At 41.2% G+C, this 26,022-nt stretch overlaps 1 protein-coding gene across 4 annotated transcripts in view; it reads left to right on the forward strand.

The window, feature by feature from the left end:
- The window catches only part of LOC122678994 (conserved oligomeric Golgi complex subunit 2-like), a 32,826-nt gene extending 11,510 nt beyond the window's left edge, over window positions 1-21,316 (forward strand). The window contains exons 3-4 of one of the 4 annotated variants that reach the window (XM_043879189.1): window positions 2,987-3,067; window positions 21,296-21,316. In XM_043879189.1, the coding sequence (XP_043735124.1) occupies window positions 2,987-3,067; window positions 21,296-21,301 (87 nt within the window). In that variant the 3' untranslated portion in view covers window positions 21,302-21,316. The other 3 variants (XM_043879188.1, XM_043879186.1, XM_043879187.1) reach the window with 3 other exon arrangements.
- Window positions 21,317-26,022: the final 4,706 nt, after the last annotated feature.

The following is a 26,022-nucleotide window of genomic DNA, read 5'->3' on the forward strand; positions in this document are numbered from 1 at the left end:
TTGCCTCGAGACAGTACCTGGCACATGCAATGTTCTCAGTAGATAATGTAGTAAAGAGGTTCTGCTTGAATAAAGCTGTAGGAAATGCAGGACAATGGGAACGTCAGGGCTGAGAAGTCCCGAGGAGGGTAGGCAAGAAAAAATTCGTAAAAAAGTTAAGTTGTGAGCTGTGCCTTGAACTAGCAGATTGTTTGAAAGTTTGTGTCTTGTTTGAATTTTACAAAGCTTATTAAAGGGCCTTTTGTTGGAATGGAAGAGAAAGAAGTTTTTGGTCTGCTGCTGGATTCCACACCAGCCTCTGCATGGCCTTCCTGCCTCCTTTTCAGGACTCCTTCCTTCTCCCAAACTGTAGCCATGACATTTCCCGAACCCTGTCCTTTTTTAACCTTCCACTCTTCTCTCTGAACTCTCTCCACTCTGCTCACCTGTGCTTGAACTTCCTCGACTGCCCTCATGCCTTCAGGCTCTTGTCCTACACTGCCAGCGGCCAGCACCACCTACCGTCCCTTACTCTGCAGCTGTCTTTATAACCAGCCTTCTCCTCATCAGCCAAGACCTCACCTGCCTTTTTAATCTCAAGAAGCTTCTCTGAGATTCTAAGATCATTGAGGGATAAGACTGTTTCTGTCTAATTCATCATTGTATCCTCATTGGCTGACGGTTAGTAGACATTTCATGTTTATGGAATGAATTAATTCACTTTTCTATAAAGTTTTTGTGATTTGTCTGGTGGTGGTGGTTTAGTCGCTAAGTCGTGTCTGACTCTTGCGACCCCATGGACTGTAGCCTGCCAGGCTCCTCTGTCCATGGGATTCTCCAGGCAAGAGTGCTGGAGCGGGTTGCCATGTCTAGTTTATTCTCATCCTTTCTTTTACTTTTGCTTTGGCCTGATTCTTCATATTTTGTTTCATTTATTAGCTTCTGGACATGTTTCTCCACCTATGAGCTGCCGTTTCCTGGCCATTCTTTTCCTTACTCCTTGATTCGTAATATCCTTAGAACAACGTGGCATCATGAAGTATCAGTACTTAAGGATTGTTTAGCTCCTGATAGAATCTAGTCTAAAATTCTCCTAAATCAACACCCCTCCCCCCGCCATTTATTTCTACTTTTCTCCAAAATGAAGCCTGCTGTGCACCCAGGTGCACCCTCCAACCCTGAGTGCGCCCTGTCAGTTGCACCTTTCCACCCTCTGTCTTCCAGTGACTGCTCTCCTCCACCGTCAGCCTCCACAGGCTCTCCAAGTCAGACTCGAGTTCCATCCCCTGGGCCACATTTTCCTATTCTTTGATTCAGATGATTCTTTCTGTACTCTGACCACGTATGTCGGTGATTGTATATGTATTGGGTTGGCCAGCAAGTCCCACTGGTTTTTAAGTAAAAATAAAAGACACAGTTTTCATTTTCACCAAGAACTTAATTGAACAGTGTATTCACAGTTTTGTTCCACTACCTTCTGCCATTTTTTTCAGGCAGCTTCATAATTCCGTCTTCCCAAAACTTTTTATATTTTTGAGCAAAGAACTGTTGCAGGTGTCTTTTATGGTCTTCAGGGAATTGAAATTTTTCCATTAGGAGAATTTTGTAAAGACCAAAATAAGTGAGAATCTGAAAGTGCAATGTCTGGTGACTGTGGTGGATGAATCAGAACTTCCCAGTCAAGCTGTAACAGTTTTTGCCTGGTCATCAAAGAAACGTGGTCTTGAGTTATCCTGGTGCAAGATTATGCGTTTTCTCTTGACTAATTCCAGATGCTTTTCGTCTAGTACTGCCTTCAGTTCGTCTAATTGGGAGCAAGTACTTGTTAGAATTAATCGTTTGATTTTCCAGAAGGAGCTCATTATAGAGAGTTCCCTTCCAATCCCACCATATGCACAGCATCACTTGTGGATGAAGAGCAGCCTTACGTATGATTGTGGTGGTTCATTTTGCTTGCCCCACGAGCTCTTCCATTCCACATAATTGTACAGTATCCACAGAGGATGAGATGGTTGGATGGCATCATCGACTCAATGGACATGAGTTTGAGCAAACTCTGGGATGCAGTGAAGGCCAGGGAAGCCTGGCGTGCTGCAGTCCGGGGACAACTGAGCAACTGAACAACAGCAGCAATCCACTTTTCTCTCTCCTGTCACAATTTGTTTTAAAAAGTAAACATTTTTGTTACTTTTAAGTAGAGAATTCCCTGTGGAAATATGGTCAAGAAGGTTGCTTTTTCCCTTCACTTATGTGGAACCCAAACATGAAAACGATTCACATAACCAAGCTGGTGCAAATGGTGTTCAGCAATTGATTTGAATATTTTGAGTATGTTGGCCATCTCCTACATGGTATAACATTGATTGTTCTCAGTTAAGGTCTCAATTTGATTGCTGTCAACCTCAACTGCTCTTTTCAACTGTGGCAAAATCTATCCAGTGAGAAGTCTGCAGCACAGATCTTTGCAAGCCATTTTGGCACTTCAGTCAGCCACAGCACCTTCTCCATACACTGCACAAACCTTACTTTGCATTTCAGTTGTATTCTTACCTTTCTTGAAATAATAAAGCATAATATGCAGAAAATGTTGCTTTTTTTCTCCTTTAATATTAAAATGACTGCACAAAAATTCAGTAGTCTTGATTTTTTTTTAATGCGCACTGATATGACAGCTGTCACAATACAGTCTTACAAAATTATTTCTAATGAAATTAAAGACAGCCAAGCACTACTAGAGCCATCTTATGGTAAAAAAGTAAACTAACTTCTTTGCCAACCCAATATTATTATTCTTTTGGCCATTAATCCTCTGTGATCTTGGCTTTATATGTCATTTTGCCTTCGAATCATGAGTACCCTCAGCAGCAGGTGTATTTGATATTATGTATTTTTGTCAATATCTATATAATATTGGCCCAAAGATAATTAAGTTACATGGAATTTAATGTGTAAGTTTTGTAATGCCACAAAACAATTTCTGCAGTATGTTTTCTTTATTCTTTTACAGAGTCTTCGGTCATCTGTCAGTGAAGGAATTCGGGCAGTAGGTGAACGAATGTCTAAACAAGAGGACATTAGGGGAAAAAAGGTGTCCTTGAGTGTCATACTGTTAAACACGGGCTTATGGTAGCACCTTGGAGCTAACTGCACTTTCCTGGATGCGGTGTGATACACTCCTCTTGGTACCGCTGCAGAGAGGAGTGCGGGATCTTCCTTTCTCTTCAGGCATCAGCGTTCAGCCAGGCTCCTGAGGGGTTCAGCCAGAGCTGGAGCCCAGGTCTTCTCATTCCTTGGCTGATTAAAGTCCTATTGATAAGAAGGGTGTGGTAAAGTAACTAACTGAAGAAAAAGACAAAGAATATTGCATATTCTTCTTGTGCTTTATTAATGATAGCATTAAAAATTTTAAATGTAGATTTCTTATGCTACATGCCAGCTCAAAGCCTCATGTCTTCTCAACTTCTTACCATATGAAACTTTTTTTTTTTCTCCCAAAACTGTTTCTATGCTTATAATATCATGTTAACTATTTGAAATAAAGCTGAATTTTAGAGGTACTCTAATGGATACAAAATTAACATTCCTCAATTTTTCCAGAATAAGACACAGGAATAACTGGTATCAGTGAAGCATTTTACAGTTTAACAGGCATAAAACTAGTTTCTCAGCACCCTTGTAAAGAAGATATTCAAATTTTAGTGATTCGGGAGCAAGTAGGCCTTCTAAGGCCAACTCTTCCAGTGTTCTGCTGCAGGTGGAAAAACTAGTGTGTTGCTCTCTCATTCTACCGCATTTACTTCTTTTGTTTCCACTTCTTAACTGTACCTCTGCATGCACTACTTTTAATTTTCAGCAGTCTCATGTTTTGATTTTATTTTCTGACTTTAACGGATATAATATTACATTATCATATAATATTATATATCCATTATTGTATATATTGTAGTTATATATTATATATATATCCATTATTATTGGATATAATGGGATTAGAATTTGAGACAGTTACCAGCTTCTGTCCAGAGATTTCAAGAATGCAGTGCCTTTCTAGGAAAGGTTGTCAGCCCTGTGAGAGCAGGGGCTTTGTGCCGGTTCTGTTCACTCGTGTGCTCCCTGCCTGGATCAGTGTCTGGTGCACAGTAGGTGCTCAGTAACTGTTTACATATTTTATTTTGTCTTTTTTTAATTAATTTTTATTGGAGTCCAGTTGCTTTACGGCGCTTTAGTCTCTGCTGCACAGCAGAGTGGATCCGTCACACACACACACACACGTGTCCCCTGGTGTTTAGGTTTCTGTCCCATTCAGGTCACCGCTGAGCATTGGATAGAATTCCTGGTGCTATGCTCCTGCATAGTTCTGGGAACTGTTTGTTTAATGAGTGCTTTATGTCTTTCTGTGCTTTTAAGGATGGGTTTTTTATAATGCTCAACTTCTTTGATAAGGTTGTATAATAATGTCTTTAATGAACTGATGTTAAGCATATAATTGCGTCATATACATGTCAATAGGATAAAGATGATCAGAAGCTACAGTTATAACACAAAAAAGGGTCATAAGAAAATAAATGTAATACCTATAGAGAGGTTCATTTAAGATAGGAAAAGAAAGGAATAATAGTGTGGGAAATGAGGAAACAAAAAGTCTAGTTTTCTCCTTTTTTAACTATAAACTTGCAGTAGAATATTGAAAATGTGCTTCTTCTTGACACCTAAAATTAAGATTTGCATTCTTGGGAATTCAGTTTTATGTCAAAGCATTTAAAATATAGAATGCCCTACATACTCTTAAGTTGACTTTTTGCTTTGTATGTCCCTGTATTTAGAATGGGGAAATAGGATTATTAAGATTAAATATCGTGATAACTTTGTTTTTTGCTTAATTATTATTTTATAGATATGTGTGTTGCAGCTTATATAGGTTATTCCATCAGTTGACAAAATTGAAAAAATCTTAAGTTCTCAACATTGTAAAGAAATATCTGCACTAGAAGCAAGCAGGTAAGTATTTTCTTTACTAAATATTACATAAATTAATACTTCACATGTAGCCTAAATTTTTTATTTTTATTTTTTAGTTAAAATTCATCTCTGAAAAAGAAGAAAGGCCAAGTCTATGGTTCAGTGTTTTTGAGTGTAGCTTGTGGAAAGTGGAGGGTGTGAGATGGTAAAGTTTATAATACATCCTTATAAAGGCTTTATGGTTATGGGCCACAATTCCAGTACATCACTTCACAGGGAATCAGAGGAGTGTGCTTTTATTGGAAGAATTTTAGTCTTTGGAATTGCCTTAGAGAACCACTGGCAAAATTTTGTTGATCTTCAAGATATGAAATAGCTTTCATCTTTCCTAAATTCATTTAGACCACCAGAGTAATGGCCAGAGTATTGCCACTTATGTATCTTACCGTACCATTACATCATTAAGAAACAGGATAGGCACATTTAGTTAACATTGTCAACAAGGAAAAAAAAAAAAAAAATTGTGAAATTAGAAAAAGATGACCATTTTCTTTATTACATACTGCAACTGTCTTCTTCTTATCTTTATAGTCTGAATTTTAAATCAGCCAGGTAGGTGAGTGACTCAGAAAACGAGTAGCTCATACCAGCACCATGGGAAGCACCGTGGTGCCGTGGACAGATTTGTGCTGTATATTCCACTCTGCAGCCAGAGCCATGGAACTCAGCTCCTGGTGTCATTGACAGGGGAAGCTAACGGGAACTCCTCTGGCAGGGTTGTCTGACACTGAGGTGCCGTCAGCCCAGACCTGGCATGTATAGGCCCTCAGTTCAGTTGAGTTGCTCAGTCACGTTCGACTGTTTGTGGCCCCATTTGATGAGTCATTCCTTCTGACCCATCCAGGGGAGCTGTTTGTCTCAAACCGTTCCAAGTCTCTTGCCCTCAGCTGCCTTGGCAGCTCCTGCCCGCTTATCCTCACTCGACATCCACCATACCTGCCTTCCTGTTTTCTTTCCGTTTTTGACCATCCCTCCTCTTCCTTTGATAGAGATGCATCACAATGTCTTTTTCTATAATACTGTTCCTTTGTGATATTCCATCTTTAAATAATAGATATTATGCTGTTTTTGCTCAGAATCACCTTCGAGGACTTTTTAAAAATTCAGATCAGCAACTTTGAGTTGTAGAGGAGGGAAAGTCAGGGCAGTGTAATGTAAATAACCAGGTAGAGCTAGAGAGAGGGAAAGGAAGTTAACAATGAAGAAGGCCCTGAGTGGGAGAGACTGGGGGAGGAGATGTAAACACCCACACTGGCCTGGGCCAGCTCTTGCTTCTCTGCTGGCCCCTGTGGTCGGAGCCGGCAGTGTCAGGGGCTTATACTTAACTTTTCTAGTTTTCCACTGTCCTAGAACATGTTGTACCAGAGAAGGAAATGGCACCCCACTCCAGTACTCTTGCCTGGAAAATCCCATGAATGGAGGAGCCTGGTAGGCTGCAGTCCATGGAGTCGCAAAGAGGCAGCACAACTGAGCGACTTCACTTTCACTTTTCACTTTCATGCATTGGAAAAGGAAATGGCAACCCACTCTAGGGTTCCTGCCCGGAGAATCCCAGGGACAGCGGAGCCTGGTGGGCTGCCGTCTATGGGGTCGCATAGAGTCGGACATGACTGAAGCGACTTAGCAGCAGCAGCAGCAGAATATGCTGTAAAAGCTCATGGCACAAAGGATGCTATAGCTTCTACCTTATAACAAGGGGGCTATGGAAAAGCACAGTGAAAGCATCAGGATTGCCAATCATGTGATATATTCTTGGAAATTAAAAACCTTTAGAAATTAACTCTTTTTAATTGTCTCCACTAGCCCACTTTTGACTGAAATTTTGGAGAGAATTGCCACAGAATTTAATCACTTACAGTGTCATGCTGTTCAAAGCAAAGCCTTGCCTGTTTTGGATAAAATAAGACCAGGAACTGTTGTTCTAGCTTTTTGACACTTTAGTATTTAGGAATTAGCTAAATAATTTTGATTTTACCTGGTACAGGCAGACCTTGTTTTATTGCCCTTAGATTTATTGTGTTTCACAGATACTGCACTTTTTTTTTAATTGAAGGTTTACTGCAGCTCTGCGCCAAGCAGGTCTATCACCATGCTAGTACCCTTTTAACAGCACTTGCTCACTTCAAGTCCTGTAATCTCTGTATCTCATTCTGGTAGTTTTCACAGTATTTCAAACCTCCACCAGCAAAATGATGATAGCTTACTGATGGTTCACATGATGGTTGCATTTTTTAGCAATAAAGCATTTTTAATTAAAGTAGTTAAGGTCTATATCTTGTTTTTCTTACACATAATGCTTTTGCAAACTCAACATACTGTATGTAGTACAGTATAAACAGACCCTTTATATCTGCTGAGAATCCAAGAAACCCCCATACCTGACTTTATTGTGATAGTAGTCAATTTACTGTGGTGGCCTAGAACCACACCTGCAGTATTGCCAAGGTATGCCTGTATTGTTCTGACAGTTTTTGATCTGCAGGATTTTGAAACTAGCTTTGAATTTTCTCTTTCATTTTTTGTTTTTTAGGCCCCTGCCTCCTAAGTGTCACACATTATAGCTTTTGTGTAAAGACACAGGCATATCCTCTGACTTACAAGGGAAAAATTAATTCTAAATTTCATGTAACTTGACACACTATGTGATTTAGTCAGAATTAATTTATCCAAAACTCTTGACTGGACTTTAGAATCATGATGTTTGTCATATTTACTCTGTAGCTTAAAAGAACCTCATTCTGAAGTGATATCTAAATCCTCCTTTGTTACAGCAAAGATTAACTTACAAAGAGATGTGAGGAGGAGGAGAGATTCATTGTTCCTCTCCAGAAAATGTTAATATTTAATTTTACATGTCTTCTGTTGGAATAAGAAATTTGTTATGTGTGTGTTTGGATCTTTAGAAATGATTACAACTGGAGCTTTTTAACCTGTCTTTCTTGCAGCGTATAGCTGGTATTACAGCCATGTTACAACAGTCGCTGGAAGGCCTTCTATTAGAAGGTCTTCAGACTTCCAGTGTCGATATTATTCGGCCCTGCTTACGGACTTACGCCACAATTGACAAGACATGGGATGCAGAGGCATTAGTTGGTCAGGTCCTCGTGAAACCATACATAGATGAGGTTTGTGTACTGTTGAATAAGGCCTTCAATCAGCAGATGTTCATATAGAGCATCTGCTTTGTCTTGGATGCTTTACTGGGTGTAAGGGGTAGTTTAGAGGCCTTTCTCTAAAGATTCTCAGTTACTGTAGTACCATCAGTTGTAAGAAAAGGTTGGTCCCTGGTGGTTACAACCAGCATGCAGGAATCAGGCACCTTCTCAAGTGTTTTTTAGTGATGCCCAGGGATCATGTTAATTTAGTGGGATTAGGGTCTTGCCTAGGGAGAAGGAATGTATCAAAACGTTTTTAGGTTAGTTTTATGGTATCTGAATTATTTGCCACTAAATTCTTAAAATGAATTTTTAACTACTGGTCTAGTGTGTAAAATGAAACAAGTAAGCAGATACCAAAACCACAGTGTAAGTTCCTAGTAAGGGAGCCTGCTGAAACCCTGGCCATGGAAAGTCTGTGCTGAAGGTTGTCTTCACAGAGATGTGGCCTAAGTCTTGAATACTGAGGAGTCTCTTAGCCAGGAAGGTGGGAGGGAGGAAATAATCACTGATGCAGGACTTTCATAGGCAAATTAGCAGCATAATACCCTAAGTCCAGAACTTGACTATCCAGTGTCCTTCATCTCCAAGGATGCAGTTAAACTTTGGAAAGTATGCACATTCTGCCTTTGAGCAGCCAGGATGTAGACTGTACCATACGAAGTTGCCAATACTCAACGTTTTCTGACACACAAAAGCGGCAGCTTCATCTGGTTCAAACTGATAAAAGTCACAAGCCCATCCTCAGTGTTTGCGGACTCTTCAGTCCTCTGTCAGTGTGGATGCTCTTTCTGTCCAGTAAGTACAAAGCCCTGTTCACCATGACTTTGGGACGAAAGCCTCCCATTTATAAATGGGGGAAATGGAATCCCATTGATAAAAATGAAATGTAAGGATTAACTTCAGTAATCCTTTCAGCTTTTATTAGAGTTACTAAAAGTAAATGATCTGTCAGTTTCCTCTCTTCCTATCCTGTTCTATTTCTTACCTAACTTGATAAGAATGAAAAAGACAAATTACCTACATTATTTCTGTCTCAGTAAGTGAAAATCATTACTAGCTTATGCCTTTGTTTTTCATTGAACTGAACCTAAGAGAAACATTTGATGTTTCAGTGGCATATTAAATAAACCAAGGCCACATTTTCATTTTTTTTTAATTTGTATGCATATCTTGTCATTAACCTCCTGACTGTCAACCTTAACACAAAAGATAAAAAAGTAAAATAAAATACATATTTCCATCTTTCTCTGTCTCACGCCTTCCCCTGATCTAAATTATGGTAGAAGAAAAGGCCGAGATCAGTACAGGGAGGGTCTGTTGTTATGGGAAATTGTCATTTTATTTTGTTTTCAGTCTCGGGAGGGGAGGAGACAAATGTGCTTGGCTTTCCAGCTTCAGGCCAGTCTCTGTCACCCAGCCTGTGTCTCCCCTGGGTCAGAGCTGTGCTTCCAAATCCTGAATCTAGTTCTGAGTATAGCTGTTACTGTTGGAAAACATGTTAGCTGGGGAGGAGGGGGCATGAGGAAGCATACTTTTGAGGTTTTCTCTATTTTTCCTGTAGTGTGTAATTCATACCTCTCTTTTAGATGCTTTTTAAAAAATGCTATTTGTTTAATAAGTGATTCTAGAGCAGATTGTTGATAGTCATCTGAGTGATCTCCAGTTCACATATGATAAACTCTTGGAGTTCGTTCCCCATCACTTCCACCTTCTTCAAGAGGTCACAGGAGGAGCCATCTCAAGGTAGTTTAAGCAGCTGTACTCAGAACTTGCGCCTGCTGATTTTTGCTGCCTCGTTTGGGTCGGGTTCATATGTGCTCCCCTGGTGAATTGTTAGCATGGCACTATGAGGTGGGTGTGGGTCATCGCCTCAGAAGGAAACTGTAATGAGTAGGGCAGAGGTAAAGGGTGCATCTTTGTGAATTCACAACCCATATTTTCCCCTTTTGTGTACTTTTTCCTCAATTACATGTGAAATAAAAGTTGGTTTCCTTCCATTATTCTAATGTTGTAATCTGTTTATAACTATGAATTCAGTGTAATTCAACAAGTTTTATATTAATTGTGGTTAAAGTCATCTTAAGTTTTCCCTCCTCTTGCCTGATTTCCATACTTTTCGCTTTGTTTTATAAATACCCAGCTGCCTTTCACCATCACCACTGGCCTGATCTGGGCCTTCATCATAGTCTTATCCAGAATAACAGGATCTGCCCACCTCCTCTCCCTCCCTCTGCCTCCACCCTCTCCCTTCTCACCCGTCCCCTCTGCCCTTCGGCTGTCACACTGACCCACGATTTGATATTTAGGCACTGCCTTCTTCCTAAGTCTTCAGTGGCTTCTCGTTGCGTATGGAGGACAGTCTAGACGTCTTGATGCGGCGTACGAGGCCCTGCGCACTCCGGCCTCAGTGGTCCTTGTGTGTGGCACTCTGTGGGCTTCCCTTGCTCTGCTGGTCCCCGGCACACATTTGGTGGGTCTGTGTTTTTCCTCAGAGTCCTCTGCCTTTCCCTTTCTTTTTGTTGATCTGTCATTCCGTGTGAAGCCCCAACGCAGATGCCACTTCCTTCAAGAGACCACCTTTCATCCTGAAGTCTAGCTTTCATCCTGTTCTCTGTAGGCGATTGCATGTTGCTTTCACTTCTATTGAGGACTAATTTCCATCTTAACAGCTTGCTCCCATCCTGCACAACCCATACTCCCCACCCTTGGCACAGTGTCTTAAGACAGCAACTGTCCAATGTTTGTGAAATGAAAGACTCAGTCAATTTGCAGCATTAGAAAGGCAAATCAAGTCTCTTTGTTCATGGAGTAAAAATTATTTTTAGTCTTGAAATTTTTTTCTTTGAAAAGAGAAACCTGGGGAATAAATGTGCTAATTGACTGGGAAGTACCCTCTCTGTTTCCACTAGATGATTTCAGATGAAGCTTTGTTTTGCCACTTTTGTGTAATAATCATGAAGATTTAGTTGGATTTGGATTTGGGGTGAGAATTTAATAGAAGTCATCATGTGAAATTAAAGAGGCCACAGTAATGAAACAACCAATCTTTAGATTTGACAAGCCTAGTCTTGGTCCTGAAATGTCAAGTTTCATGCCTCACATGTTTGTTCTTTTCCACAGTTTTCAGGGTGGCAGAACTCATGTAGAAAGCTCAGAAATTTGAGTATCTAGACTGTACCTTGGTAGGTCATCTGCCTTTGCTTCACGCTGCATCATCTTGTTGCCCTGGACCCTCCCTTGCTCAGCATCTGCCGTTGGGTGCTCTGTATACCCAGCAACAGCAGTGATGTTCAGGAGTTATTTTCCAGAGGACGTAAATTAGCTTTTCTAACTGTTGATCTTGCAGAGTTAAATTTTCCTTTTGAGGCTTTAATTGTGTATTTAGTTTGGAAATGAGGTGATCTTGTCATTCATTTGCTCATATTGTGTGCATTTGTGTTCTAAAATCTTCAATTTTGTTCTGTCTTCCTATACCTTATTAGAGCTAGTTCTTACTGGGATTAAAAGTATATGATATGATACATGGAATTGGGTATGTGGGACATAGGCGTCTCCTTTCCCTCATCGAATATAAAGAAAATTACCTTAATATAGAGCATGTTAACAATGCAGCAAAGTGGGTAGGTCAGTGAGATGCTGTTGCCTAAAGATATTTACAGATTTTTAAGTAGAGAGAAACGTAAGGAACCCACCTTTTTTATTTATGTACTGTGTATTTAACACTATTAACATAGCACTATATGTTAGTAAGTGCTAAATGCTTTACAAACCATACACCATCCTAAATGCTTTACAAATCTTATTCCATATAATGACCCTATGATTTTAAAGATGAGGAAACCAAAACACAGAGAAGTTAAATGACCCGAGATTTGAACTCAGGCTCTGTGGCTCCTGAGAGCTTGATTTTATCTTAGTGTTCTCTCTCACCTAAGTGTGTGAATTAGAAACTCAGAATTTGGCCTTTTTGCTTACAATGCAAAATAAAGCATGTGCATATGAAAACCATGAATGTTATCATTTTTTTTGTATTAAGATTTGTAACCCAGATTTTATATGAAATAGTCATAGAACATTAGACCTGAAGGTAATCAAAGATAGCTGAGTCACAAAGCTGTTAGTAATTGGTAAATCAGTGTGATTTACAGTGTTTTAGAGTTGAGTGGTGTTAAGGTTGAATACAAAGATTGTTTTTCTTGTGGTATTAGATTGCTGTTTTTTCAAGATAGTGTATAAACATGGTAGCCCATTTTAGGGGAGACAACTGCCACAGCAAGTTGGCGTAGTTTTCCATTATCCTTGACCCCAGCTGTCTGCTATGTGATAATTGTAGGAGTCAGGACACAGAGGATGTGTCAGGTTCTAGGTGAGAATGAGATCAAGGAGTGAAATAGAAGTTTGGGCCTAAAAACAGAATAATTGACAAACATAGTTGTTTTTAAAAGGTTGAAGTAAATTTTAGGCTAAGGAACTTTTATTTTAATAAAACATCACAATGGAATTTTGCTTTTTGTAAGTAGATGTTTCTGGTGTATTTGACTGAAATTTTTCTCTTATCTTACAGTGAAAAGGGCAATACTGTTTCTGGCTATGATTTTTTGGTGAATTCTCTCTGGCCAGAAATAGTACAAGGATTAGAAGAAAAATTACCCTTGCTTTTTAATCCTGGGAATCCTGATGGATTTCACCAGGTGCCTTTCCCTCTGTTGTCTTGATTCTTGCAGTTGTTAACCTGAGATAGTCATGTCTTTTTTGCATAGTCTTGGTTCTGTGGTTTATTGAAAATCACAATCTGAGTTGCAGAGCCAGCATTTACCTTAAAAATACACACATTATTTTATTCAAGTCATAGTCTGTGATACTTTGGGGACTAAGAATATTTTTTAGAATGTAAGGTAGAATTCAGTTGAGAAGCAATTATGACTAGATATGGCTGTTTTTTATCTAAGTTTTAAAAAAGATCTTAAGGACCGCTGAAAACAAATCTCTTTACAGTTGTTCTCAATGAAAAATTAAGTTTGTAGATCTCTGCTATATCCCTTTGAAGGAAAACAAGAAGTAGTAATTGGATTGTAGTATATATTATATAACTAATATTATAATTATTAATGTAGTATAAAAATGTCCTATATAATTTGAAAGATTAGGAGGCCTTGATATTCCTTTTTTTTTTTTAAATCATGTTTTTTATTTAAAGGACTTCGTGGTTGATATATCAAAAGTAAACGCATATGTTCATTTTCCGTCTTTTAGAGATGTTAAAGTGTCCTGGAGAGGAATGAAGACTCCAGGCCAGATGGCCCGAGTCTGCACCCGCCCGCCTGCTCAGCGCCCTGCTGCTCGGCCGCTTAGTGCCGCTCCTCCTCTTCCTGCTCTGGATTTTGATTTTTGTGTTTTTATTTTTTTATTCAATATGACAATCTTTGTCTTATAATTAGGTAATTTATTAAATTTGCAATGATCATAGTGATTGATATATTTACAGTTTTTTTAGTTCTTCCTATTTGTCCCATTTTTCTTCCTTCTTTTCCTTTCTCTCATTTTTTTTTTTTTTTTTTTCCTTTCCCCTTCTTTGTATTGTGCACTTTCAGGAATTTGTTTTTCTCATTTATTCTCTTTTACCCCTCTACTAATTTGGAAGTTCTGCCCTCTGTTTATTTGTGTGTTAAGTAACCTTAGTGTTTACTTAACAGAATTTAAAGTTACTGGTGTTCTTCAGCCTCCCGTACAGCACAAGGATCTTAGATGCCAATCATGCCATTCCATAGTATATGTTCGTTACCAGGGTCTTATTTCTATTTTGATTTTTTTATGCCCCCCCAATTGGGCATTATTTTTATTGCTTTAACATGGCCATCCTCCTCCTCTCAAAAATATTCCACATGTTTATCATTTCCTTTGCTTATTGTTCCTTCTTGAATGTTATACCTTTTCTCTTAGATCATTTTCCTTCCTCCAAAAATTCATCTGTTATGAATTTCTGTTGATAATAAATTTCACTTTTTTATGATAAACCCTCAGTCAATATTTGTTTGAAAATAACTTTATACCTTTTATGTTTGAAAGGTAGTTTTGCTGGAAGTAGAATTCTGTGCACTTTGAACTTTGTCACTTGAAAGTAGTTGTTGCTTGGTAGTTATAACGGCTTTTCCCCGGCTCCTTTTAAAATTTTCCCAGTGACTTTGGTGTGCTATTTCGTTATGATATATCTAGTATGGACTTCTTTTTATTTGCTGAATTTAAGATTTGTTGGGTTTTCTGAATGAGGATTGGTGGTTTTTTAAATCATTTCTATGTCATTTTTATTCATTAACTCAATTGTGCTTCTGTCTCATTCCTTTATTATTTGCTTTTAGAACTCTTAATTAATTATCCTCACTTTATCTTTCATGTTTCCTGAATTTACTTTTTTTATTTTTCATCTTTGTGCTACATTCTGGGTAATTTCTTGGGACTTTTCTTCTAGTTCAAGAATTCCTTCTTCAGTTGTGTCTAAATTCCTTTTCACCTGTTTCAAATTTATCATTATTTTCATTTCTAGAACCTCTGTTTGCCTCTTTTTCTAATTATGCTTGGTCGCTTTGCTTACTAATTTATAAAGTGTAGAGAGGCACACGGAGAAGGCAGTGGCACCCCACTCCAGTGCTCTTGCCTGGAAAATCCCATGGATGGAGGAGCCTGGTAGACTGCAGTCCATGGGGTCTCGAAGAGTCGGACATGACTGAGCGACTTCACTTTCACTTTTCACTTTTATACATTGGAGAAGGAAATGGCAACCCACTCCAGTGTTCTTGCCTGGAGAATCCCAGGGATGGGGTCGCACAGAGTCGGACACGACTGAAGTGACTTAGCAGTAGCAGTAGAGAGGCACAAGTTGAGTGTGGTAAGCCTGGGCCGAATAACTTCACAACAGGTAAGACACCAAATTTGGAACTTTATTATCCCAGAAATACCACTTATCTGTTCTCTTGGCCCTTGTTACAGTATGTTGAACCATATAATTAAGTAATATGATTTTCAACAAGTTGTGTGACACTGAGTTTTGTGACTTTATAAAATAGATCTTTGTAAATAAATAAAGTAGGGCTTTTAAAAATAGATACCATAAGCAGAATGAAGTAATGGTCTTAAGCATTAGCAATTTAGACTCTTTACACCCCTCTTTAGAGAATCATATTTATCATGTTAGGCTCAGGAGATTTTCCAGCTCAGAAATGAACCTTTCTGATGAAATGTTGACTTTAGAATTCTAAACCAGTACTTAATGGTTGTGGTTACATTTCTTGCAAGAAATGCTTTCAGTTTTCAGTGTTAATGGGACTTGCTTTTGAGAAGAGAGAAGTATTTTTGCATTCCTTTAACATCCATTATATGCAGGGGTGTAGTTTTATCCCAAAAGGGATGAGTAATACTTTTCTTTCTCTCAGCTCCCCACATTTAGACCACACTTAGGGAATTCAGTAAGTGTAGCTAAGAGTCGGATGTGACCGAGCGACTTCGCTTTCACTTTTCACTTTCATGCACTGGGAAAGGAAATGGCAACCCAGTGCAGTTCTCGCCTGGAGAATCCCAGAGACAGGGGAGCCTGCTGGGCTGCCGTCTGTGGGGTCGCACAGAGTCGGACACGCCTGAAACAACTTAGCAGCAGCAGCAGCAGCTCAAAACCAGCTGAAAGGAATTTAACACTACAGTAGTCTTTACTGTACCACACTTCCCATGTAATCACAGACATCATACTTAGGCGATTGGTTTGGTGACCCAGAAGAGAGCTTCCCTTCAGTGAGAAGTCCGTGGGAAACCCTCAGTGTCCTCCCTGGAGCCTGGGGACTGAGAGCCCTTGCCAAAGGACGTGCAGCTGCAGTTTTCACTGCTGACTGTCTGGGCTTCTGGTCCCTCTCTTTCCTTGCTTTGTTTCTGAGTCAGTTCTCTCTGAGCCTGAGCAGAAGAGGAAGTGTCATCTCTATGGGAGATGATAATAAAAGCAGTTAACCTGGTAGTATAGTTTTCTGGGTTAATTAAATAATAGAATTGTAAACACTGTCCAGATGATACATGTTCAGTAAGTGTTACCTGCTGCTCTTAGTGGTGTTGCTAGATTCCCCTTGTCAGTCTTCATGCTGTCCCATCTATAAAAATGATGTAATTACTCACATGGTTTGAGTAATTGCTTTCCTTTTCTTCCCTCCTTTCTTCCCTTTCTTTAAATTTTCTACTTCTTCTTGAAAGGCAGTGAAAATTATACCACTCAATCTGTGATCTCTCGTGGTTCCAGTGGACAGTTAGGGGTGCCCTAGAAGATGAGTGAGAGCTGTCACTTAAAGACCACTGGACTTAGAATACCTGGGTCTCTTGATGGGCTTGCCACCTAAGACCTTGAGCAAGTCATAGAACCACTTTGGGCATTACTCAGTGTGCGGATCTTCAGAGGAAGATCCTGTAAGGGCCTAATGAGATCTTAAACCTGTGATTCTGTGTGTTGATCTTTATCTTGATTTCCATTTTTCAGTATATGATCCCGATTCTGGTTAGTTTCCTTAAAATGAAAATTCCACCTGTTTGTTCTTATTTTAGAAATATACCAAAAAAAAAAAAGAAATATACCATAAGTATGGATTTTGTAAGAACGTTTCAACGGCAGTGTGGATCAAAGGCCAGTGTAAAAAGATTACGAGCACATTCTGCCTATCACAGCGTCAATAATAAGTGGAACTTGCCGATTTATTTTCAAATAAGGTCAGCAATTTTTTTTTTCCCCCTCCCCTCCCCTCCTCCGCCCGCCCCGCCTTCCCCTCCAAGGTCAGCAATTTATTCCCATCACCTCCACCCTTCTGAAATAGAATTTGAACACCAGTTCAGATGGACTGAACTTCATCTCACAGCCCCTTCTTGGAGACCATCATATTATTCCTTGGGAAACAATTTAGAGCAGAAACACACAAGAAGTATCATGATTGCCAAAGTTCTGGCCTGTATGACAAAAGGATTAAGTTTTACTTTCTTGTCATGAGCAAGCTGAGAACGCTGGACTCCAAGGGAGCTAGACCAGGCCCAGCTTCATTCCCAGGTGCTACGCCTTCATTCACTATGAAGAGACAGAGAGAGCTGGTCACCTAGCAGCTCTTCCTCTCCATTTTCCTCTTTCATCACTTGCTTCAAATAGCAGACCTATCCTTCATCTGTAGTTTTGTAGTTTTGAGTTTTGCTCACCTGTAACATTTTTATCCTCAGAGGGAATCAGGAAAAGTATTCTTTCTTGAAACATTCTTTGTAGCAGATTCCATCCATCAATTTATAAGAATTGTAGTTATTCTTGGTGAGTGTTCTGGAAAATGGTGACACTCTCCTTCCAGATAGCAGCATAATGATATCACCAGGGTCAGTAAGTGGTCCTGTAGACAATTCGGGGGCAATTTAGGATAAATTCTTAACAATGTATGTTCCCCTAGAAAAAGAGATGATAATATAGCCATTTTTGCAGATTCTCTTGAATGAGATCACAGTAAGTTCCTCCATAGAATGATGTTAACTTGAGCATTTTAGTTAGAATGGTTTTTAAAGACTTGCAAGCTTTTTGTTTAAATCGCTGGATGCACAAAATAAATAAATAAATCGCTGGATGCTTTCCTTAATTATGATGCAGTCCTTCCCTGGAGGTCTGAGGAATAATTACAGAGAGGGAAATACATTAAATCCCTTGACTTGTAATTACTTGCCATGATTGAGAATGTATATAATCATCTTTTGATGATGAAATCTAAGCTGTCAGACCGTTAGTTTGGTGCTCTTTTACATACAATACTGAGCTTTAATTTTTCAAGGTTATATTATAATGTAGGTAAGAAATTAAGGATCTGTTTGTCTGAGATACTCATGGACTGCATGGGACGTAATCGTTACTTGATGATCAAGATGTAGCCAGGGCAAGAAACCCTTTTGGTTTGTGAGAAAATTTTAAAATGGTGCAGCATCATTTTATAGTTTAAGAGTGCAGTAGAGAAATAATATTTAAACTTTCCGTGTCTCCTGTAGTCTACGTTTTGGCTTAGATTGCTTTAGATATCTAATAACCATCACAGCCCATACTCCTGTTTACTGCCTCCAGACGCCTCTTATCTAGTCATTTCCCCACAGCCCAGACCCCACACTTGGGAATCTTGCATAAGTGTCGTGTCCAGAAGGACTGTCGCGTCCTTCTGCCTTCTGGAGCTCTGGGCCCTGCAGGGTAGCACAGCCTGGCCTCAGCCTGTTCTCTTCTCCTTATAGGTTCTCTCAAAGCTGGTAATTGAGTCTTAAACTATGCTGAAACTCAGCCAGTCCCATGAAAGACATTTTTAATCTTCACCAGAGTTTAGTCATAAGCATTCAAAGGAATTGCTTTTCTTTGTGAATAGTTTTATTTAAAATTGATGAAATTAAAAAAGTTACGTTTGAGTTATGACGTGTGTAACCTGTTCTCAGTGCATTTGCTCTTCCACTTGAAATTCAGGTACTACTTTATAGAACACCATTCTGTTGATTTTTGTCAGTGGTTGGGTTATTTATTCTCTGGGATAACAGAATGTTCTGCAGACATGGCTGGTGTCAAAGCTGTATTGCTCTCTGATTCACTTCAGGGTCATTTAAAGTAAGCCTGAACACCAGTAGGGTGGTGATGTTTCAGCAAATTTCTAGGAAGGAATATCGGTACTAATATTGCACTCTCGGTAGCAATCAGATAGTCCTGGGTCTGGCTCTGTGCCGACATCCCCGTCATCTTCAGGAAAAAAGGCACCCCTCCCACCACCTCCATTCTGTGAGCACACGGGCACCCCTTCTGTCTCTGGTCCCCTACTGTGTCAGCATACCCTATTGTGTCAGCGCTTCATGTGTTCTTCCAGGAGTTTTGGGAAGTAGGGTTAGGCATTAGTTTTCATAGAAAGAGATTAAATGCACATGGGCCCCCAGCAGTCTCAAATGGTAGTAAATCAGCGGCTGCCTGGAAGCTGGGTGTGAGCGCCTTAAATGCTACAGGCAGTGGTGTGTCTTTCAATTGAACTCTTGCTAGAATGGTGCATGCTCCCAGGATGGTCACATGTGTGTTCTCTGTCTGCTCCATTCAGCACATGCTTAGCGTGGTGTAGCTCCTTTACAGCGTGGAGTCCGTGTGGTACTGATGCGCCTTCCTTCCCCTCCACCCTCCTCAAGTTGTGTCCATGCGTCAGTAGAGCCGTGCATGGGGGAGGGGGTGTGTGTCTCCAGATCATCCCCATACCCAAATGGAAGAGTTTAGGAGTGTTTGTATTTGGGGTTGCCTTTCTTACAAATCCTCTATCAAGAGTAGAATGGCATCCCATATATATGTGAAAACTACAGCATAACTTTCCAAATTTCACCAAAGTAACATCTCACTTTGTTTATTTTCTAAGAAGAAGTACAACCTAACACCTCAATCCTGGAAGTTACTGGCCAGCAAAGCTACTTGAGGGGCGGGTTCTGGGCTCCTGGAAGGTAGGGAGAGGGGACAACTGGGTCACACGACTTAGACAGTTTTAGTCTTAGGGATCTCACACCTGGTCACACGTCATCTGCACGTCTGTTTAAAAGGCATTAATGTTAGGGGTCTGCTGCATTTGTGTCTTGCACTTTCTCGTTTGTATGGTTTTCGGATTGTTGTGGCATACATACAGTTTTATCCTGTGTCCTTACTTACACTGAGTTATACCTGTTCCTCTGATGGCCGCAGAACTTCCAGCTGACCTCTCTTCACGCTGCTTTCAGTAGGAACTCTGCCGCATGTTACGGAAACCTTCCCTTCCTTGGGGCTGTGAAGGTGGCTTCTGGTTCTCCGCGTTCTGAACAATGCTGTGTTGGTGTCAGGCCTTTTCTGTGCTGAAGCTTCCCTCCTGTGTTTCGTGTGTTAACAGATGTGGGCAGATGGTGGGCTTCGGGGTCTGAGGCGAATGCAGGAGCTGGTCTGCTCTTGTCACCGCAGGGCGGCCCCTGACCTCTCCTCCGCAGTGTGCTCGGGAGCACCGCCTTCTTTGCGGTTCTCCAGTGCTCCCTTCTCTTCCTCCACTGCTCTTCTGCCACTTGTTCCCTCTGGGCCTCTCCCTGCTGCTTGGAGAGACTCGCCTTCCACAGGCTTCATGGGGCAGTCGCTGAGTTCTTTCCTGCGTGTGGCACAGGGAAGCTGTGGGGAGCGGCCAGCTCCAGCAGGCAGGGTGGGCCAGGGTCCTCTGCTCTCGGCCACTCGTGCCTTTGAGGGCAGGGCTGCTGCTCTTTCTATGAAGTGCTGCTGCGTTTACTCTCCAGTTTCCTGAAGATCAGTCTCTGAACTGCTTTTAAAAAGCATGTAAGTACTATCCAAAAAACCAAGATTGTGGATTAGGTAAATTGATGTTAAGTATGTGTCAGAATTTATTGGTAGCAAGGGAACTAGTGGGTGACAGAAGAATGTATGGTAAAGAAAGTATGAACATGGAAGGTTATAGAGGTGGGAAGGAGGGGGCTGCATAGGCAGCTAATTAAGGAAATGAATACACACACGGTTTCATTTCACAGTCATAAAAATGTGTCCACATCAGGTATTATAACAGAAGGCTGTGAGAAGATGGTATGAAATGACAGATGGCCCAGCAGAGAAAACAGAAAACCCATCCAGAAAGCAGATCCTGAGCCTCAGGGTGGGCCTGCAGTTACCAGTAGCAGCACGAGAGACAGGCAGCAGACCTCTGATGAGCGCCAGGCAGAGACTTGTTCTGGTTTAACTGCCTACTTTCAGTGGTATGTCTCAAGCTGCAAACCAAGATACAGAATATAGCTTCTCCATTTCTTAGTTGGAGGGACATTTGCCTTCTTCTGATAGTGTGGAGGTAAGAGGACTGGAAAAACCAGTCTTACGGCCCTAAAGTGGTTACCTGATTATAGGTGGTGGGACTTGCCAGAAATGGCTTCCTGGTCAAGTAATTCAGATAAGTTTATTTCCTGCTCAGTAAGATAAAAAGTCTGGAGGCCAGGCATCAGGGCTGCTGGGGCATCTCTGAGGCACTGGCCCTACAAGCAAGCAGGAGAATGGTCCTATTGCCTGGGGAGGGGGGAGTTGGGGGGACAGGCACCTGAAGCAGAGAAAACAGCCGTTTACGCTATTGTTTTTCTCTCAGACTTAGAGAAATAGCGGGATCCTTAGAAGCAGCACTTACAGATGTCCTGGAAGATGCACCAGGTAATATCCTCAAAGTGACAAAGGCTATCATTAAGTGGGTTAATTCCATTCACCAAGTCTTCTTGGTGGCCTTAGCGCCCTGGGAGCACTTTGACCTTTTGCTGTCTTCCAGTAGTGTTACTTGCTCAGTCATGTCCAACTCTTTGCAACCCCATGGATTGTAGTGTACCAGGCTCCTCTGTCCATGAAATTCTCCAAGCAATTACTGGAGTGGGTAGCCATTCCTGACCCAGGGATCAAACCCAGGTCTCCTGCATTGCATGCAGATGATTTACTGTCAGAGCCACCAGGGAAGTAAGTTAGACCCTGAAGATATAGTTTAAGTTCTTTTTTAAAAAAGGGTTTCTAGAGCTTCCGGCTGTATAGAGACGATGTAAAGAATGCTTTAAGAAAACGGGAAGGAGACCACATTTTCGCTTCTGAATATAATGTGTCAAGGGGATATAACCCCTGCTGTGCTTAAGTGACAGCCTTTTCTTGTAACCTTGTGGCTACCCTCCACTTCTCTCTCAAGCTGAGGTCAAGGATCAGAATGTCCCTTCCCTCCAGAGAATAACTCTCAGCTCAGACTGCTGCCTCAGGCCTCCAGAGCCCTTGGCCCAGTCCTGGGACAGCGGGCGGGTGGCTGGGGTCAGCCTACGCTTTCCAGACGTGTTTGCATCTAGTCACTCTTTAGGCGTCCCTGGTGCCTGCTCACCTAGGTGGCTGTTCCTGTAGCCACAAAGCTCCACTCCACTGTGCTCCCTTTTGTGTGGCCAAGTTCCATCTAAACTGCACTCTTCTAGCCTCAAAAGTTTATTTTCAGCTGTCTTTGCAAAGGTAGCCATGTGTAATTGACTTCCTGTATTTAAATAGCATATTCAGGAGTGGAAGAGAAGACAGGACAAATTCAAAACCAAAGAGTAAACCCTTGCAAGTGACTGCCACTCCAATTCGCATTTGTTGCTTTATTATAAAGTACCTGTTAACTGATTATTTCTGATTGTTATGTATGTTTAATATGCATCAAATACCTGGGAGAAGGAGTCATGTAAAATTAGAAAACAGCGTTTAAAGGCCTCTTGGCTGTCCACTCCACCTCCCTAAATCTTTGCTGACCTCATAGGATTCTTCAGAATGTCATTGGCTTCACTCTTGGCTTGTCCGTTGAAGATTTTAGCTGTTAGCCCTTCCGCTGCAACTCCTTAACTGTGCATTTTTACCTCTAGCTGGGAGCTTGTATTGCCTTTTGGCTTCTCACAGGACGTGGAGCAGCCTTCAGAGGTGCTGGTCTGACAAGATGTTCTTGCCGCTGCTGGCACGTCGTCTGTGGAGACTGACGCTGCAGATTCTGGCGCGGTACTCCAAATTTGTCAAGGAGGTGAGGGCTGGCTGGTGCTCATCCCTAATCAAGACTGAAATGAATTAAAGACAGGTTAAACTAAACGTGCCAAGATTTTTAAAGCCCATGTGGTCATGAGAGGTTGATGCAAGGGCTATAGTCCAGCTTCCCTAGTTTCTATCCATTTCACTGGACTTCCTTTTCACTCTTGTTTATGTGATCTTTAGGGGCATCAGTTGTCACATATTCATTGCTTTGTCTTTTTGAAAAGCACTGCATTGACCTCATTTTCCCTTAGGAAAACCAGAATCCTTTTATGGTGCCTCCAATACAGAGGCACCATAAAACAGAGATGGTCGTTTTAATGAAGATAATAAAAATATGCATAGTTTTTCCTTAATATTTGGAAATTGAAAAACACCAAATGGCTGAGATTAGAAGGTCTTAAAATTGGTTAACCTTCCCTTCGTTTCAGAAACCCTTTTCAGCTTGGATGTATTAGGGATTCACATGCCTATAATGATTGATTAATTTTTGTGCATAAAGCCAGAGGAGCATTCATGTGGTCCAGTGCTGAGCACCCGGCCCCACCAGGTCCGCTCCAGGTCTCAGAGATGCCTGCTGCACAGACAGCTCAGTGATAGACACACACCCCGGCCAGTGCAAGGTGATGATTATAAGGGAGCATGAGCGGAAGTGTGGGAAAGATGACGTGGAGAAGCCATCATCCACGGACACGGAAGCACTCTGTCAACTGGAGGACAGTGTTTCAGTGGAAACAGCACAGGCTTCAAGTCAGACCTTGGCGCTGCTGCTCTTTAATTATGTGGTCTTAGGGAAATTGGCTGAATCTCAGATTCTTCGTCTGTAAAATAGGAACACAACTTCTACATGTGCTTGTTGTGAGGAGTAAAGAGATTTCTTGCCCAGCAAACTGATAACAAAGGTGCCCAGCAGATAATGGTGCTCCATCCAAGTTCCTCTCCTCCTCCTCCTTTGCCTCCCTCTCCTCAGAGGAGTCTCAGTAGAGCACCCTGCCCTATGAAACTGTTCATGAAGATTGTGCAGTTCCTGGGACACCGTGGACTTGATATGATCCTCTGAGGCCTGGGCTTGCTTCATCATCCCCAGCAAGATGCCAGCCAGTGATTATTCTTACACCTAGAATATTCCATTCTTTTCTCGATGCAAGTGGTCTGCTCTTAGGTTTTTTTCCCCTGTAGCAGTCCATTATGCAGAAGACACTTAGGTTGTTTGTATTATTTGAAGCATAATTGAGGTTGAGACTTTTATTTTTTACCCTATGATAATAATTTATTAAATAAATATAGTAAATTGTTTACCTTAAGCAGTTAATTAACTTTTTAAAGCCTAGGATGTTCCAGATCTTAATTTTCCTTTAGTTTTGGGACCTCTTGCTTTCTTTCTGTTACTTAGGTCAAGGAGGGGAAATGCACGCAGGGTCACAGTCTGTCCTGTTCCTGTTTTTCACACCTACCTGGAGAGGCAGGGTGTGGTCTCCTTTCCTGAGTTAACTTTCACTTAATACTTTGTCGACAGCTGGCATTTTGTGTTGAGTTACATGCTCATGTATCTTGCAGGTGGAAACATTTTATCGCTGAAATCCTTTTTCAGCTTTTACTCAGGCCCATCTCTAATGAAAGTGCTAAGGATATTAAAAAGCCTTTGGTAACTGGCAGCAAAGATCTTTCTATCACCCAAGGAAATTGCGAAGACCAAGCAAGTGGCCCTTCTGAAACAAAGCCCATCGTCTCCATTTCCAGCACTCAGCTTGTCTGCGTGGTCACAGACCTGGACAGGCTTCAGGAGCAGGCAAGCCTGTGTCACAGAGGATTCTAAGTGTGGGGTTCAGGGTTTTCACTGTCTGGCCTTGTGGGCCAGACACTGTCTAGACTTGTGGGCCCAGGGCCCCTGAGAGACAGCATCCTTTCCCTCCCTCTGGCGTCGCCTCCGCCCCCGACGGGCATGCTGTCCTCCTCGGGTAGCAGCCTCTGCTCTCACTGTCTGGCCTCATGGGGTTTAGACTTGTGGGCCCAGGGCCCCTGAGAGAGAGCATCCTTTCCCTCCCTCTGGCGTTGCCTCCACCCCCTGACTGGCATGCTCTCCTCCTTGGGTAGCAGCCTGTCTACTGCGTGCCTGCCTGGAGCCCTGGCTTCCCCTGAGCAGTGACGCCACAGGCCAGGACAAGCCAGGCCCTCATTAGCTCAGCTCACCCTGTGGAGCCACGGTCTTTATTATTTTTCTTTTTAATTAAAAAAAAATCATTTATAATGACAAACACAGTTTTTAAGGAAAAAAGTTTGATTTGAAGTACAGACACTGGATCCCCAATATCTAAAAAAAATTATTTCTATTGACAAACACAGGTCTTAAAGGGGAAGAAAGGACCAGAAAAAGCAGCTTCAAAAATGCAAGGAAGCAAAGTAAATGGGAAAACAAGAAGAAAGAAAAAAAAGATAACTCAAGTTTACTAATACTGAAACTTTCAACAGGCAAAGTTTCATTTTTTAGAATTTTGAGAGCAACTCATTTGGAATTTTAAATAAATAAGCTTAAGTTTATTCACATCTTCTGGTCCAAGCAGATCTCTAGTGCCATGACTCTGCTTGCTGTTGGTCAAATTCACCTATTAGTCTCTTGATGGGAGCTAGCTTGTTATGAAGATACTTGCATCTGTATTTTTCTTCGTGGTAATTGGGACTAGACTGCTTTATCTTCTGATATTCTTGTAAGACTTCTTCATGAACATTCTGATACTCTTTTGAGCCTGGAGAAAGGCTCTTTCGCTGTGCATCCAGTTTGATAAATCTTCTAGCCACAGTCTCCATCCTGGCATGCAAGGCCCTATATTCGTCATACTCAGCGTTGAAGTCATCCTTGTAATTCTGGCCTTGCTCGTAGGAGACGATGGCAATATATTTTATCAAATAATCTGGGAGTTCAATTGTTGAAGAAGGCTCTGTGGAGGTAGTGCAATCCTCTTTAACTCCTTCATTGGAATCCGGATTGGAGTCATTCAGCTTGACAATTTCCTCTTCTCTTGTAAGGTCCTCTTCCTTTTCCTCAATCATCTCAACGTCGTGATTTTTTATTTGGTCCTTTTCCTTGTGTTTTTTAGACTTCTTCTTGGACTTTTTGTGAGACGAATGGTTTTCTTCCATAGGCTTTGGACACTTTAGTAGAACTGAACCAGGGGGTAAGGTTTCCAGAGAAGTCCTAGAGGTATATTTGTCTTGCTGGTCCTCATAGATACTACTATCTTGACTAAAACTGTCAACAGGTAGGTCTTGAGTTCCCTGGCCTTCTGGGGTGCTAGGGGAATT

The sequence above is a fragment of the Cervus elaphus genome, chromosome 21 (assembly GCF_910594005.1).
Source record: "Cervus elaphus chromosome 21, mCerEla1.1, whole genome shotgun sequence".
In the NCBI taxonomy this organism is placed as follows: Eukaryota; Metazoa; Chordata; class Mammalia; order Artiodactyla; family Cervidae; genus Cervus; species Cervus elaphus.